The following is a 17486-nucleotide window of genomic DNA, read 5'->3' as shown; positions in this document are numbered from 1 at the left end:
GGTTCTTGATCTAACTTCGAGATTCATCAAAGGAATAGGTTGGGTTGTCGATCAATGCGCGCGCAACATTAGACAAGGATAAAGATGGCTCTCTCATTTTCTCTCTCTTTCTATCAGCTCACAGTTCCCATCAAAGGCGCCGCCAGGTCTCTCCTACTCTATGTATATAAACTCTTTGGTTGCAGCGGGACCACAGTATGGCGGGACTTCTTTAGTTCTTTCTTGATGAGTTTTAGAACGCAACCGGAGGAAAGAAAGAAAAAGGTTAAAATCTCCTCTTTCGAGAAATATTATTTTTTTCAATCGCATGTATTTCAATTTATTGTCCACACACATTTCGCGAACTCTTGCGTTCTATGATTGCAGGAGGTATATCGCAGCTGAAATTGACAATAATCTTATGTCATGATTTATCATATAATTCGTTATTAATATTCGTCGTGATAGCGAATATTATCTGTTTTACAGTAGGTCACTTGAGCCATGGGAAAGGTTTATTCGTTGTTGACACGACCCCTTCGCACGTTCAATATCGAAAATCGTGCGGAGAGAATTATCTCCCGAGACAAGCCAATACCTGCGCCTCAATACCCGGCCACGGAAAAGCAAAAGAAGCTTTCAGAACAAAGTAACGAATCATCAATATAATATCCGTCCTAAATCCATAATTTCGTGACTGTAATTTAAAAAAGTTTCAAGCTATTATCAACTTTGATCAGTTTTGTCACGTTGTGTGGAATTCTTTTCTGTTTCAGTAAATCCACACTTCTTGGAAGACCACTACCAGAAAAACGTACAACTTGATCAACGACTGAAGGATGTCTTCGTTACGTCGACAGACTCGCAGGTATGGACTGACATTTTGAAATTTGTATCTTTGGATATTGCATAAATGCTCCTCTGTTTAATATGATTGTTGAACACGAGAGTAGATTTGATTATCGAGCAAACGAGTAAAGCCTCGCAATGTTGTACAGGTGAAACAAGAGCTTACAAAGGAATCTAAGCTTTTACCTCAGAGCAGACATAGGTGGGACAATGATTCTAGACTTGAGTCTTATGAATCTACAATGATCCCCATGGGAAAGTGCTCATTGAAACAGGCTCTTGCATTTCTTTTGCAACATAAACGCGATCCTACATATAATAGTGAGACTATAGCATCTGAATACAAACTAGATAAGAGAGTAGTAGGTGCGTATAGTTCCTATCTTTCTTTATAAAGTTTTTAACGATTTAACATATTTATTTCATTTATATTCGCATTAGTTCCGAAACATAATAGGTGTAGTAAGTCTTATAAGCCGTAAAAAATGGACCAGTCGCAGTCGAATGTGAAGAGAATAATCGATTATGATTGGCCAATTTCTTACTGCTTACTACATCTATTATATTTCGGGACTTACATCTACATATAACTTGTCAATTATGGATTTATATATTTGTACTTTTTCAGATGATATATTGAAGTATTTTAAACTTTATGTAACTGTCTCGCCGGACAATCCAACACCAACAGAAGAAGATCCAATTCAGGACGCACTCGAGCAAGCAATTGAGTTAAAAAAGAAGGATAAAGAAAAAGAGTAGCACAAATATGTATGTATATAGAAAAATAATTTATTAAAGTTTATTTCTATGTTTCTCTCTTGTCTAATTACATAATACTCTACATCAACCTTTGGAAATGATGTATCTTAAGATAAAAAAAGTTTCGCTGCAATGCGTTTTAAAACTTGGCAAGATCGACACGTTTTTTTAATTCAATCAGCTTAGTCTTGTGAAATCTGCAATAAAAATCGATTCATTGTTACATTAGTTGCAATGAATAAATTGTAACAAGAGATTTAGATTATTTGAATCGCTTACTTTCTACAATGTGATAAACGGCAACGATTACAACTAAAATATGGAATTGCCTACTGGTAGACGGCATCGCTTGAGAATCAGCGAAGAAATAGTCGCCTGAACCTGTTTCTGGAATGGTCGTAGTTTTCACCATCATCCAGTAAAATGCTTTCATTTTTAAATTCTTCTTCAACTCTGTGCCGACTTCTTTCCGTATACGTTTATTGTAATTATTTAGCCAACGCCGCTATGTAACATAGATATATATTAATATTTTAAAAATCCATTTTTACAATATTTTTATTTTCCATGGTTATAATATAATTAAAATTAAGTAGCTGTAAAGTGATGCAAACTTTAAAACTTACATGCAGTGGAGTTAGCATAGTAATATCAATAAGTTTCGGCTCGTACGGGACCAAAGTGACGTCTCTGAATTTGAGAAATCTTTGTCCATTATGAGGCTGAAATTATCAGCTAATAATCAATAACTAGTAATTAATTATTAATACAAATAAAGTAATATAGCTGTATAGCTTATACACTATCCATAACTACAATATATGTGGTCGTACAATAGATAAAGAATGTATCAAGTATTGTACCAATTTGTCAGCCGGAATTACTTCGAGGATATTCTCTAAGCGAACTCCGAAATCATCTTCTTTGTAATATCCCGGTTCGTTTGAAAGAAAGAATCCTGGCTTCAACTTGGAACATCCTGTGATTGAATTTTTGCACCCAAAATACGACAAGATGATCGGCGCTGCAACGAATATTGTTCCACTAGAATAACTTTCATCAATTGTACTCTATATTCTCGTGACGCAATTATTTTACGAGAAACTGCAGATTACAAACATTCGTGTACTGAAGAAAAGTGACCGATTCCGTGACCAGTCCCATGCATGTAATCGTAACCGGTGCTCCACAACGGTCTTCGCGCAATAACGTCTAATTGGTCTACCGTCAGATCACTGGGAAAGATCAAAGACGCTAATTCAATCGAACCGGTCAGCACTCTCGTGTAAGCATTTCTCTGCTCATCGGTCGGCACTCCAAAGTGAAGAGTTCTGGTCACGTCTGTGGTACCATCTGTCAAATAATTTTTTTTTTGTTTCACGTCTCGATTATTTGATCGGCGAAGAATTGGAGGGAGCATAAAAAAGAATAATTGGACGAAGTGAAAGTCGAAAGGTTCGAATTTTATTGAATTAAATTTAGAATTTAAAATCAATTGCTATTTCCATTTAATTTGACTTGATATTTTTTAGCAAAGTAGAATAAAAGGATTCGCACCTAAGTATTGTCCTCCAGAGTCGAGCATTAATGTGGATGTGGTCCCGATTTTAATATTGGTCAAGTTATTCGGTTCGTAATGCGGCATTGCGGCGTGCGGCCCGTACGCTGCGATCGTTGGGAAGGAAATACCTTTATTGCCACCTTGCTCATAACGAATTTCATTGATCACTCTCGCCACTTGCATTTCGTCCCATCCTTCGGAGTTCAATTTGTACTGTTCTTCCATGTAGGCCAGGAAATCACACATGGCCATCGCGTCCTTCAGATGAGATCTTCTCATACCTTCCACTTCGACTTTGTTTTTCTCCGCTCTTAGATCGATTATAGGCGAGGCCTTAGCTAATAGTTTCTCTGGTGGAATCTAGAAAAAGATTCTTATATACGTGTTAACTGTGTTCGTCCGAATTTCATATTATTGTCATTCAATTCGACTTGATATCAATTTTCACGAAAAATTAATTTATTGATATCATATTTTTTTTTAAAGAGGTATCAATGTGTTAATTCGAGAGAAACAGATGAATCTCTTGCAGGCATTTAAATCAGAATAAAAATTGAAAAAATAGACATTTTTTACATTATTAGAGCATATGTTAATAAAAAATATACATATTAATAATATTTAGAATTAATAAAGAGAAAGAGATCTAAAGATTTAGAGTTAATAAAAAATATACATATTAATAATATTTAGAAAAATATACATATTAATAATATTAATAATATTTGAAATATAATTTACCCTGGCAAAAATAAAGATCGGATTGTAAGTTGAATATAAGGGGAGAAACCTCTATAGATAAATGAAACTTGTAGAAAGCATAAATTGGAACAGTGAAAAGTAAAAGAAATGTTTATTTTTTTTTAAACATTTTTTTTACTTTCCACTGTTCCAATTTAGACTTCTTAAAAAAAGTTTTATTTATGCTTCTGTCACTCTCCGTTTACATTCGACTTATATGCTCCGATCTTTATTTTCGTCAGAGAATCAACGAATTTGAATTATTGATTTATACAATATTGAATTGCACAAGCTAACGCTAATTTATAATCTTTACAAATTGATTACACTGTCCGATATTTTTTAACTTTTTTTCAAGCACATGTTTTTTTGCTCGAGTTATTTTTCTATAGGTGCTAAGAAATGATCAAAAACAATTTTTTTTTGCATTTTTGACACCGTTTTTTAAATCTTTTTTGGAAAAATTACAGTCAATTCACAACTTTTCTCTTTGAATTTTACGGAAAAAAAATCAGAATCAGTTTTCATTGCTTAAGTGCCAAAATTAGTGTCGGATAGTGTTATATAAGAGAAAGCGGTTTCTTATTTAGAAGGGTTTGATCTAAAAATAATATCAGTCTCTGGACAGATCAAATTAAGCTTAACAATAAGCTTAAGATAGTATTGTACTGTGAATATAGGAAAATGGACTTTGGGGATTATTTATTGAGGCTTATAGCCTCGATCGTTTCATTCTCATGCTCGAAATATACGCAAAACCGTCGTTTTTGCAATCACACTTACGGAATTGTATATTTCTTTGGACGCACCCGGCGAATAACCGTACGGTGACGGAAGCCACACTGTATTCCAGACTTGAGACATAGTCTTTAAATCGTACCAAATGTCTGTGTAATTGTGCCATCTGCAACGAGATAAAATACGGTCATTATACAAGTTTGCTTGAACTTATTATTATGGTAATTTTTATAAATTGGAACTGAGAAATCTTGATTTTATAATAATTATGTTGAAAATAAAGCTCTTCTATAATTTTTTTTTAAATTCGAAGAAAACGAATTATTCTGTGAGTTTTATACTTCTGTATTAGAAGTCCGCGCAGTTGTTCCAATTTCTTGTCTTAATTCAAAGTTTCCTGACACGGTAATTTTCGGGCTCTAATCATCACTCACTTGACGCAGTTCGCATGAGAGCAAGAGTCGATTTTCAAATGTATGTCGACGGACCGCAGGATCTTATGACGAGGCGCGTAGAGGTGCAGGGATGCGTTAGTAACAATCGCGTAGGCCCTGAGGACAGGCGTGTGCGGTAGATCGTAGCCGCGGACGTTGAAGAGCCACGCTATCTCGTCCAGCGCGGTGACGACGAGCGCATCGGCCGACGAGAGCTCCATTTCCAGCCGGATACTCTGTACTTTCTCCTGCCATGGTTTGCCGGAGTACTTGTCCGCTAGCGGATACGCCGCGTGCGAATTGTACTCAGGCCGGCCCACCTGCCAGATCAAGTCCACCAGGTCGTTACGGACCGCGACCAATCTTACGGACGAATTCGCTGAACATGAATAGGATTGTTAGTCGGGTTTTGACTTCGCGGTCGATAGAACTTGTTTCGAAACTTGAAAGTGAGCCGAAAAAATTCATTCTATAATTAATCAGAGCAGTAGTCGAACATAGCTTTTTCGATAAAAAAATATACATATATATGTATACGATACATATTTTATAATATCGCGATAAAGAAATTATCCGAAATAATATTTCTCGTTACCCAATTCGTTTTCCCACGCCTCCCATGTAAATGCAGATATTAGTTTTGGATTGGCACCAATACGTACTTCAGATCGATTTTCAAACTCTTGCATTAACCATTCTGTTAACGTTGGTACCTAAAAAATTAATAAAAATATTGAAATTGTTAAGAATATTTCGATACCTCCAGGCACATTTTATAACTGATTCAATGTTTATTATAAATTCTTAGGTTGCTGACAATGAAAGGATTTAATCTCGAACTTTTCGTTTATAATTAAAGAGTTTATTAAATCATTTAAATACTAAATATCTTCCTTTTTGATTATTTATTACATATGACGGTTTAATTTTATTTCAATTTTTATCAATTGAAATATCATACAAGAAATTTATATCTAATATTTTTTAAATACCTAGAATAAAAATATGAAAACTAATTTTATATTAAAATTAAAAAGGTAACCACTCAGAAAGCCCTTCTTCCCATCCCCTTCGCATTAAATGCAAAGGGTGAACGATCATTGATGACAGAATTCTCGAAACAAGTCGAGAATTCGTGTCGTTCTCACGCTCAGAGAAGAGGGCTATTCCTCCTCATCGTGGTTACATCAACTCCCATGTTAGGGAGGGAGAATGAGATCAACTCCTACAGAACTGATCCTGTGAAGTATGATCTTAAAATTTCCCCGCTACAACATCCAATATATAATAGTCGTGGTAAAATTTTAAATACGAGTAAATGATCATCCAAGTAGCCACCTGGTGGATTACAGAGTAGTTAAATTAAAGAGATAGCTAGAGTCTAGACAGTATCGCCATCTGGCGACCGGTGAGGATCTTCATCAGAATAGAATAGAACGGCAACGTCGGCAATAGAAAGCAGTATTATGATTATTATCATTAGAACAAATTGAATTTGTTAAAAAAACAAATTTAATTTCTTTTTATAATCTTATTTTTAACGTAATTATTAAAAAGTTCTAAATAAATTTTAAATAAGTATGCAATTACTTATTATTCTTAATTTTATTGTTATTTATCTTCAGATTTTATTTTAGTAATCGAGTCGTCACTGTATGTACTTATGTATGTGTTAATAAAAGTGAAAAAACATTGAGGACGAATTCATGGACAAGGAAGAAATAAAATGAAATTGAGAATATATTATGGTGGGCAGTTAGATTATTTTATTAATTGTTATATATTAGGTCAATAATTAGAGAGGAAAAATATAACGCACAGCGCGAAAATGGCATAAACAATAAATCGATGGTTGCTAAACATAAAACATGTAAAATTGATATAGATTAACTAAAGATCTTTTTCGATAATGAATACGAATACTGATACTATAATGATACGATAATGATACTTTACGAATAATGAAAATATTTAAATTAATTTACGCACGTTGTGTTCACCTTGCTTCATTAAAATCCAGTTGCAATCTAGCTGATGATTTGCTTGAACATGATATCGACCATCAGTCCAAAATACTGCTTTATCAATAGTAACTAGAGCTTTCCCGGCACTTCCGGAGAATCCAGTAAGAAATTCTCTTCTCATATCATGTGGATCCACGGACTCGCTCTATGTAAAAATAATTTATTAATAAAAAAATCGTTTAATGTATATATTAATAGTTAACAGCTAGACCGTTAATATTATAAATATTATAACAATTTAAAAAGGACTTTTCGTACTCGATTAAACTGCATTAAAATATATGCTAAAGCTAATGTTTCATCTTAAATCGATGTCCCCCAATTACTTCATCGTCGATATGTGTATAATGTATATATATATATATATATATATATATATATATATATGTATATATATATGTATAATTATCAATAATTAACAAATACATTTAAGTATATTTTTACGTTTTTAATTTTATTATTTGATACATTCTAAAAATCTTTTTCTCACTTTGTTAAATTCTAAAATTAGCGAAATATTTATATTGGGAACATGGATTTAAAAAACTGGACACTGCAACCAAAATCAAATGAAACTCATTTAAAATATTTTAGTAAATAAAATAGTTATTATGCTAAACAGCCAAAATAATATAAATTGCCAAATGTTATTTTTTTTTACACTAAAAGAAGCTTTCAAATATGATACACCACACGAATATACCTCCAGAGGGCCATCACGGCCATAAGAAACGAAGCTCACTGTCTGAAAATTTAAGTATAATAATGAAAGAAACAACATTTAGCACGTATAAATTAATTGATTCAAATGTGAACATTGATGCTGCTATAATCAACCGGCTAGATAATTTGATAAAAATATTACATTAAGCTTGGTTTAATTTAATGTAGCATAGCGATAAATTAATAGTAAAATAAGAACAATATATTAAATTACTTTTTTCTCGATAAATATAATTGCAATATATAATTTCGTTAATACTTTTACATCGATTTTCTTTATCTTAATGATAAATGTGAAAGTTGCAAATCCGATCATGTATTATTCACCGTCCAATACGTTTTGTATAATTGAGACCGATTTTTATTAACACGCTAATTATTAAGGTATATTATATATATACAAATAGATTTCTGGACTGATAAAAGTTACAATTATCAATATCAGAAATATAGAGTTAATTTCAATAATATAAAACTCACTTGATGTTCGTCGTCCGATGTGATGATGTAGCCATCGAGAGCTGGCCCTTGAACTGCTGCCACTCGAATCATCTCGGATCTCAGTTGTCTCAGCTGTAGAGAACTGTCGTGTCGGTCGACCGGTTGATTTCCATCATTCGCTGGACAGTATAATCTCTCGGCGCCATTATGGTTACGCTCTGGCTTCAGTAGTGTAGTGTTGGCATCAGCTTTCGTTAATCCTGCAACAAGCATGTTCCATTCTTCACTAACAATTTTAATAAAAAAAAATTTATTTAAAATTGAATTATAAAACGGGAAATAATATGACAGAATATTAAAAAAGGAGAGGAAATAAAAAATATAACAATCTAATTTATGCAAAGCTTATAAAAATTTGAGGTATGTACATATGTATATCTTACAATTAATCATATAATAAATAATAGGTTCAAATAATAAAAATTAGAGTAATTGATATGGTAAATTTATAATAACGTCAACTTTAAAATATAGTAAATTTAGAACAAAAAAAGGGTTGGAGGCGCCGGGTATCGATCCCGGTACCTCTCGCATGCTAAGCGAGCGCTCTACCATCTGAGCTACGCCCCCATGTGCTAGGATACTTCTAACCAGTGTTGATGTAGCTTACCAAGTAACATATACATATTTGTTATTATTATTTAATATTTAATATTTGTGCATTTAAATATTTATGTTACGTATATCATATTATTCATTTTTATTTAAAATTCATCTATAAAATGTAAGTGCAAGCCTTACACATAAGTGATAAAATATATTAATATAAATTTATAATACAAAATCATTATTATTAATATTTATTATATAATATTATTAATTAATTAATTATATTTAGTCATTATAAGTCAACTAAAATAAATTTTTAAATGATACATTGTATGTATCATTTAAAAATCAATATATTATATGTAACTAAAATAGATTTTTAATGATTTTTATCTGGTTCTGTAGAAGGAACAGTCAACAGTTATTAGCAGATAAAGTGTGTGTATATAACATAAAGTGTACGTGTAGTTATCTGTTATTGAGTGATAAAAAAATGTTTTTTAGGCAGAAAAGATTTAAATAAAAATAATTGTTTGACAACAGTCTTTTGATTGACGATATAACAATATAACAATTTTATGTATTTTTTCATAACAATGAATAAAATGAAGATTTACGAAGTTTTTTGTCTGTCAAGTATATAAAGACCGGAGACGCACTTTCGTAATTAAATGTCAGTAAGCAACTTTTTTTTTCTCATAAATATATATATCCATTTCGAAATGCACTTTGAATAATTTATAATTCATATGAGATGTTGGGGGACAACAGAACTATTTATAATTGTATATGCTGTGTATTTTAATATACAATATGTATATATATGTGTCTTAATATTTCATTTTTGTATTTTAATTTTTTTTTAAATATTTCCACGTTTTTTACGCGGTGTATAAATTAAGTTATAAATAGATTCCTCCCCAGAATTTTGAATTCTGACAGGAATTATAAATTGTTTAAAGTGGATTTTATATATTAAATATATTGTATATTGACATCAGAACATTAGACCGTGCAAAATAAAATAGAACAGAAGCGTTTATTTCGAAACCCTAATCAGAGACTTTATGACAGAAGTCTAGAGCAACGCTGAAATTGCACCAAGTCGAGAAAATTTAATTGGTATACAATCTATGAGAGAGACGGTTATAAACGCGACAAATTGAAGAATTGTATATAAATGTTTCGGTAATTTCATAATGTGCGGCGCTTTTAGAGTCCTACGACTCTAAACAATGGACGACAAGTGACGAGTGATGTGATTCAAATTGACTTTATTGAACGGAAACTAGTTTGATTTCTATTACGTGTAGTACGCGTCCCATGGGAATCCAGAGGGTGTGCTAAGTGGTGCTCGTATACCAGGAAAGCATATCGAACCTGGAGTTTGATCGTCCCGAAATGCACGTTTTGATCGTTACGTATGTATATTGAACCATCTCTCACCAGTGTCTTATACGAATAGTATACCATTGATTAAATACACTCGCTTTTCCTTCAACTTTTCTTTCCTCGCTTTTTTTCCCCCCTCTGCATCGAGTCTATCTTCGCGCGAAACGTGCGGATGCAGCGTACCCGCGCGCGCCGCTCACTGACGAGGAGATCAATTTCGTGAACAAATGGAAAACGGATCGAATATAATTCGGGCGGGATCATGCACGTACGACTTCGCGCATTTTATCATTAATGCATCGTAACCGGGTCAGCGTATTGTTTAATTTAATAATTTAACGTAAACATCAAGTAATATTAAATATATTACTAGGGAAGTAGGAGCGTGCAGTAGGAAAGTTTTACTCCGATGTAACCTTACAATTTTCAGCTCAGGTAATTTTCCCTGTAATTTTCCCGTGTACTGTAAAGGTCACGTCGCTCACCCCTCTAACCCTATTGGGCATTCGCGAGTCCTTCCTTATCCCTTATTTCTTCTAGCTGTCGAAGACATGCCACTGGAGAAAAGAAGTTCCGTTGTGTTATACACAATGGAATGTTACACGTAGAGTTTCTATCATCAATAAAAGAGTTTTAAATAGAATAAAACATTTTTTTTTCATAATAAATTCTTAATTATACGGGAAAAATAAGGAGAACTTGTTTTCTTATAGTAACGCATTGCATTCTTCTTTAGACAAAAGAAAGTAAACAATTTAAATTAAAATAGATTTAACATGAGAGATATAAATTAATAAGATTAGAAATATAATGATAACTATTTATAACTTTTTTATAAATGGTAAAATGTTTCACGGTTTTACAGATTGTGTATTAGTGCTTCGATTAATTGTGCGATAAATATAAACATAAATATGTTTAAATCTATTTGTATCGGTTTGGAATCTTTTCGATGCTACGTTGAAGCTATCTTTTTTAAGCTATGTCAAAATAACAAATACCTAATGCGACTATTGTAAAAATGCAGTTGATAATAAATATTTTCTGAATATTTATAATAATAATTATAAGACTGTATAATACATCTAAAATAATTCCACAAAGATAAAAATAATAAAAAGTAATAAATATGTTCTTCTTTACTATGATAGTCTTTATATGTGTTAAGACAACTTCTCGTACAAAACTGCAATACATATGTATACACAATACGCATATGTGCATTAGATTAATATCATTCTATGCGCGTTTTATGCAACAATAAAATAAATACAAGCTTTATTTCTATATGCAAAATATATTCTACTTTCTAGTTTCAGATGACAAAAGTATTTAAATAAGTATGATGTTTCTTATATATTGTTACATGTGAATAATCAGTATACCACGAATAATTCCGTTTCAAGCAAGGATAATTATCCTTTACTATTTTAAATCTAGTTTTGAGCTCTTTTTGTCCTGTAGTTTATTCGGGTCGTTCGAAAGCAATGTATATTCTCGATCGATTGATGTGTAGCTATATTTCGATGTATTGTCAGTATTGAAAATCTATAGTGTACGTAATGTGAATTATACATTTTCAAGACTGGCAATGTATCTGAACATGGCTGTGTTCAATCGATATTTAGGACGCGGCGCTTTCCGAAGATATCAGGCTACCATAAATTTCTGGTGACTTTGTATTGATCTTAAACGTAGGGCAAGGTGGCCTCGAGGAATGACAACCGAGAGGTGCATGGCAAGAAAACGGATTTTTTCTTAATTATTATTTTTCACACATATCGATGACTTTTCGTAAAAAAATAACAAATATATATTTTGCAGTACAAGATTAATTTTTGGGCGTTTTATCTGTCTTGAAATATAATATTATCCTATGAGTTTATTTTAGCGATAAAAATACAAATGTTTAGCTTCTATTAGCATAATATATATCCTGCTTTCTGGCTTTATATGACGAAAGTACTTATAAACATACACAAGTAATAATATTAGATATTTAATGCTATACGTAAATGATTATTTCGTATCGAGCGCGGTGGTCATCCTTTATTATTTTCCTATTTTAATTTAAATGTTGCTCTTTTTGTCTCGCCTTTACTCTTGACCGACTCAAGAACATAGTGCTTTTCAAAAATAGGCAACCACGAATTTTTGATTATTCTCGAATGTAGAGTTAGATCGATAGCCTCAAGAAATGAATGGTGAAGAATCAAGAAGTAAATACGGCAGTAAGAATAATACGGCAAAGAAACAAAGTTTTTCTTAATTATTATATTTTCTACACATGTGCTGAGATAATTTATCATAAAAAGGTAGCAAATAATATATATTTTACGATACAAGATTTTCATACGTTTTATCAATCTTGGATTATAACACCATCCTGTGAGTTTAATTTGTTTTTGTAGCAAAAAAAAATACAAATGTGACATGTCTGTCTTTATAAATATAATGTATCCTGCTTTCTGGCTTCACATGACGATAGTAATTTATAAGAATATATAAGTAGTAATATATAAGTAGTAATGTTACTTGTATAGTGCTACATGCATAAATAATTAAATTTCGTATTAAGCGCGGTTTTTCTTATTATCTTTTGCCGTTTAAAATTCAATCTCGATGATATACTCGTTTTGTCGCACCTTTACTCTCGCTGTATCGGATCGATGTCGAGGTTTGTTCTTTCGCGAGGATATTAGGTTATCATGTACCTCCCGAAGGTTATTCTCGAACGTGCAGGACAAGGTAGCCCCGAGGAAGGATACTCTCAGCGAACAGCGGATAATCGATGTGGAAGAGGCGCATAGCGAGAAAATAAATTTTCGTGGGATATCACGGAAAGGTGAAATTTACTAGGGCAAAGCAATTCGCCTTGGTAATTTATTAATAGGATCTATTCTGAAACCTATCGATTTGTTCACCACTCACTTTCGTGCTTCAAGCCGATCCGGCTGGTAGCATGACGAAGAGTTAAAGCGGTTCCTCTCCGCCGGCGCGACTCCCGTGGCGCAATGACCGTTGCTTGTGACATTTCGAGTACATGTGTCACGTTACTTACATATCGATTCGTTAAACCAACGTCTAACGTTGGATTATACTAATGCGAGGGTAAAATTAGTTCTACTTAAACAGAAGTACGACTGTATAAATAACCAGTATTCATCTAGCAATGAACTTAATAATCTTTAATATAAAGTAAGATACATGTATTCCACAGAATTAAATTCGATCAATGCGTTTATGAATTATTTTTTAATATTTAGAATTGTGCGCGATAATAATAACGGATATCTGCGAGAATGCGAACTGAATCCCTAAATGAAAACTATCATCGGTATCACCGTCGGTGATGATCTCTTCGTGTGCGGTTTCTTTCAAACGATTTTTGCTCTCTGCCACAAATGCCTCATTACGAATAGCGCGCGCAATATCAAATGACAGGAGGAGGAGAAATGATCAAGATGCTAGCGAACTGGATTGTTTCTTGAGATGATCTTTAGCATGTACCGAACAGGCTCGCATAATCCGCAGAAACCTGTCGTGATTTCATCTCGTGGCTGTAGTCCAGTTTGCCACTCGCAGTTCACAGCCAGTTCCCTTTCTTTCTTACTCCGCTACTCCCCTAGTAAGCAAAATGTTAGCAGTGCTGTTAGCAGTATACCAGTAGTCTGGCGTCAGAAATTTGATTAGAATATCACAACACATATCAATTGTATCCGTATTAAAGTTCCTGTTCTGTCGAGATAGCCTGCAAACACAACATGACAATAGATGGTCGAAACCAAATAGACTATCTAAAAGTCGTTTAATGGTAGAAATTAATGTGCTGAAAATCGCGTCATACTTTGCGTAATCATCAATAAAAAAATATGTTGAAGAGGAGATGACAGATGAAAAATGCATGTATTTCTAACAACTTTAAAGTGACTTTCATTAACATAAAGTTTATAAAGCGAAAGAAAAGATCATCTGTGATTCAACATGAATTAAATAATGCTAAAATGTATACAGTAATAATAGTAACGGAATATACAATCTGAATTATTATTGAATATATCTGTCTTACTGATAATACAATTATTATACTTTATTTAAATAATAACTTTGAAAAAAAAAGTTTAAAGAGCTGAAAGAATAAAAATTTTAATTTTAGACAGATAGAGACATAAGTTATATATTAAATGCACGATGCAAATATAAAAAGAACATTACTCCTCTGCATAAATAGTTTTATATTAACAATATTAAATGTAATTAAAAGAACTTAGGCTCTGATGAAATAAATCATAGGATTTAAAAAATATCTGTATAAGCCAATACTAGATATGTATAAAATGTGTATTATATGAACGTTTCAACTTTCCTTTTGAGTCAATTTTAGTAAATTCGATAAATATATAAATATATATATATACATATATATATATATATGTATATATTATATCAAATAACAGTATTAAAGATTGTCCAAAAATTTCATTGATATTGAAGAATGTAAAATGAAATAAAATAAACAATATTGAAATAGTCATCATAATTAATTTATATCAAGAAGTCGATCGCTTTTCAAGCATTTGCAAATAAAATATTTAAGCAGTCATAAAATCAAGAAGTAAAATTGAAATATTTAAATAACAATTAATAAAGAAATTAACGCAATATATATCTAACCAAATATACAGAAAAATAATAAAATATGATTATGCTTTTAATAAAATATGACTTACATATTATATATAGAGTAACAGTATGATGACGATTTATAAGTGATATATATAACGCACGGTATGTACTATTCAAGACGTGACGAGCTTGTGAGAGATAGGCAAAGGAAAAAGTTACATCTCTACCTTATACTGATAAATAAATAAATAAATACATACATATAAAAGCACCAAACTCGTAAAAAGATTAGTACATAACGGACTAAAGAACTGTTACATTAAATGTAATTTTCAATACAAATGAGATATTATCCGAACATTTTTAAAAATATTTATGTATAAATTATGTATAAATGCTTTCTAATTTTTATATATACTTACTATTGTATTTCTAATAAGATTTTAGCTAATTAATTTAGCCAAAATTAATTTGTCTAAAGTAATTTACTCTCACATATAATAAATTATTATTCTTCTTTTCTCTCTTGAAAAAAGATGTGGTGAAAACTGTCTTTCTAGAACCAAACTATCTATTTATCTACTATAAAAGCGTAAGAAGCTAACACAGACAACGAATCCGTGAACTAGTTGCGCGATGTCTCGAGATGATCTTCAGTATCTATTGATCAGGATTACATAGGCTGCAAGAAGTTAGACGATTTACGATATTTGCATCTGTAACAGTTGATGCCAGTTTAGACCTTTATTTAATTATTTTTCTCGTCTGTTTTTCTTTCGTAAAACGATTATTAGCGATCTTTATCACTCCTGGATCTTCCAATAATCTTGAGTCATCTCGATGTAATATGTTACTTGTGAAAGACATTTCCTCCGTTCTGTCACCGATGTCTCATAATTGATTCATGAAAAATTTATGAGTTTATAAACTCATAAATATATTTATGAGTTTCGCATCGAAGTGTAACGTGGGTAAATCAGATCAGGGACTCATACAGTCAAGAAAGTATGAATGTTGAAAAAGTCGGATAGTCGAAAAGTTGGTTAAACGTTCCCTTTGCTTAACTATCAGGGGCTCATCTTCGGAGGCCGCGTGATACGGCTTCGATTTGGGATGGCTCGAGGCTTTTTGCAACAGGGTAGTAGAAGCAGGGTTGGCATTCGTACGAGGGTGATTCTATTCTAGCAACTTTTTCACATGACAAACATCGTTGTGGCCAGCTTAAATATATAAGTGTAAATGTATGAAAAGCGTGAAAGTTAAAATGCGAAAATACCGAGTTTTCTTAAACAGAGCTAGATCGGAATAAACTGAATATTTTTAAACAGGATAATCTAACAATAAGTAAATATATACATCTAAAGATTACGCGTATGGAAAAATATGAAAAATTCTCTTTATGTCGTAACGGTGATAACAACAAACTTGAATTATCTTGAAGTTAAAAATTATAATAAGGCGCGTGCGGCCTTGATAGATAACATAACGACACGTGTCGACGGCACGTGCACGGCCAACAAGTGTCAAACGCATGTTAAAATTCTTATGTCAGCGATAGGCACATATCTTTTTGAATGCGATTGAAAAGATATTCGATTGACCTGTTCTTTTCCTTTTTTTTTAACACCTCCAAAACTAACATCTTCTGTTTTGGAGGTGTTAAAAAAAAAGGAAAAGAACAGGTCGATCTGCTTAAGCTTTCTTTACTTATTCTTATTTTATCTATTATTCGTATAAGACTATACGAATCGTAACATATGTCGCAAGTACAAAAAAGTACGATCAACTAAATATATTTTTGTTCTTATTTACATTCTTTTTTTTTTCTAGTTTAAAATGCAAAAATGCATCAATCGGCTCGCTATGGCATCTTAATTGAAAGAGGTTTGCTATGGTATTTTAATTGAAGAGGAATACGGAAATGACCGTGTAATGTTATCATAACGATATCGATGCGTCTACATGTACACCCTGTTGTAGCTTTCATTGCCATGCACAAACGGGGGAAATAGAGAGGGAGGGGAGCAAAATATCCCATTTGTGGTGCGCATACGCGTTCGCGTATCTGTTCACGCCACCCCCCTCCCCATCGTGCTTTCCACGCAGCTGCATCCATCGCGCGTGTTTGATGCACACCGATATATGTACATATACATGAACAAGCGGCGACAAGGGCGACGAGAACGGGCTGCGCGCTGGCGCCGTCAGGCGTCATCGGCGGAGATCGATAACCCGGGGGAATTGGTGTGCGTGTGCACATCGGCCGACGCGACGCGACGCGACGCGACGGCGGGGGATGGAAGGGCGGACGGGAAAAGAATGGCGGAAAAAGGAAGAAGGAGATGGGCGGTAAAAAGACATCATAAATCGCTCCCGGCCGTATCCCCGCGTCCGACCGTCCTCGCCCCTCCTCCACCACCGCCGCTTGGTCCACCGACCGAGTCGTTACTCTCTTCCACCCTACGGAATTCGAACGGTTTCCCGCCACCGACCACCTCTCGCGCTATACGGCCCTGGCCGTAGTGAGATGGTCGCCTGCTTAAGTGGCTCGCTACGAGCTGCCGTCAAGGCCGCAGACCTCGTCTCCAGGCGTTCGCCAGCCAAAAG

The 17486-nt window shown here is 33.2% G+C and overlaps 2 protein-coding genes and 1 non-coding gene across 7 annotated transcripts in view; 1 reads left to right on the top strand and 2 right to left on the bottom strand.

The window, feature by feature from the left end:
* The first annotated feature begins 43 nt into the window (after positions 1-43).
* LOC105448401 (protein NDUFAF4 homolog) lies at positions 44-1844 on the top strand. Of its 4 annotated transcripts, none has more exons than XM_011686922.1 (5): positions 44-264; positions 469-628; positions 756-847; positions 978-1194; positions 1457-1844. In XM_011686922.1, the coding sequence occupies exons 2-5, from the start codon at positions 484-486 to the stop codon at positions 1588-1590; spliced, it is 588 nt and encodes a 195-aa protein (XP_011685224.1). In that variant the 5' UTR covers positions 44-264; positions 469-483; the 3' UTR covers positions 1591-1844. The 4 variants fall into 4 exon arrangements, with proteins under 4 accessions (XP_011685224.1, XP_011685225.1, XP_011685226.1 ...); XM_011686923.1 differs by lacking the exon at positions 44-264 and adding an exon at positions 271-369; XM_011686924.1 differs by lacking the exon at positions 44-264 and adding an exon at positions 271-369 and having other exon boundaries at positions 448-628.
* LOC105448402 (xaa-Pro aminopeptidase 1) overlaps positions 1601-17486 on the bottom strand; it is a 39169-nt gene continuing 23283 nt past the window's right edge. The window contains exons 2-13 of one of the 2 annotated variants that reach the window (XM_011686925.1): positions 8292-8512; positions 7792-7833; positions 7054-7233; positions 5660-5777; positions 5065-5443; positions 4676-4796; positions 3148-3511; positions 2710-2943; positions 2454-2614; positions 2217-2312; positions 1870-2095; positions 1601-1787 (exon numbers count right to left, since the gene is read on the bottom strand). In XM_011686925.1, coding sequence (XP_011685227.1) covers positions 1768-1787; positions 1870-2095; positions 2217-2312; positions 2454-2614; positions 2710-2943; positions 3148-3511; positions 4676-4796; positions 5065-5443; positions 5660-5777; positions 7054-7233; positions 7792-7833; positions 8292-8512 — 2162 coding nt within the window. In that variant the 3' untranslated portion in view covers positions 1601-1767. The remainder of the gene's footprint in view (positions 1788-1869; positions 2096-2216; positions 2313-2453; positions 2615-2709; positions 2944-3147; positions 3512-4675; positions 4797-5064; positions 5444-5659; positions 5778-7053; positions 7234-7791; positions 7834-8291; positions 8513-17486) is intronic. The other variant, XM_011686926.1, reaches the window with a different exon arrangement.
* Positions 8810-8882, bottom strand: Trnaa-agc. Its single transcript has one exon. It is a non-coding gene; the product is annotated as a tRNA-Ala (tRNA).

This window comes from Wasmannia auropunctata, unplaced genomic scaffold (assembly GCF_000956235.1).
Source record: "Wasmannia auropunctata unplaced genomic scaffold, wasmannia.A_1.0 LD336085.1, whole genome shotgun sequence".
In the NCBI taxonomy this organism is placed as follows: domain Eukaryota; kingdom Metazoa; phylum Arthropoda; class Insecta; order Hymenoptera; family Formicidae; genus Wasmannia; species Wasmannia auropunctata.
The sequence above is the reverse complement of the archived record's forward strand: the minus strand, read 5'-3'. Positions and strand labels throughout refer to the sequence as shown.

What these genes read in the sequence shown, in the direction of transcription:
- LOC105448401 (XM_011686922.1), top strand. Translation starts at nt 484, where the DNA reads ATGGGAAAGGTTTATTCGTTGTTGACACGACCCCTTCGCACGTTCAAT. An exon ending in AAAGAAGCTTTCAGAACAAA is followed by an intron (nt 629 to 755) that starts GTAACGAATCAT and finishes TTTCTGTTTCAG; the next exon opens with TAAATCCACACTTCTTGGAA. An exon ending in TTACGTCGACAGACTCGCAG is followed by an intron (nt 848 to 977) that starts GTATGGACTGAC and finishes AATGTTGTACAG; the next exon opens with GTGAAACAAGAGCTTACAAA.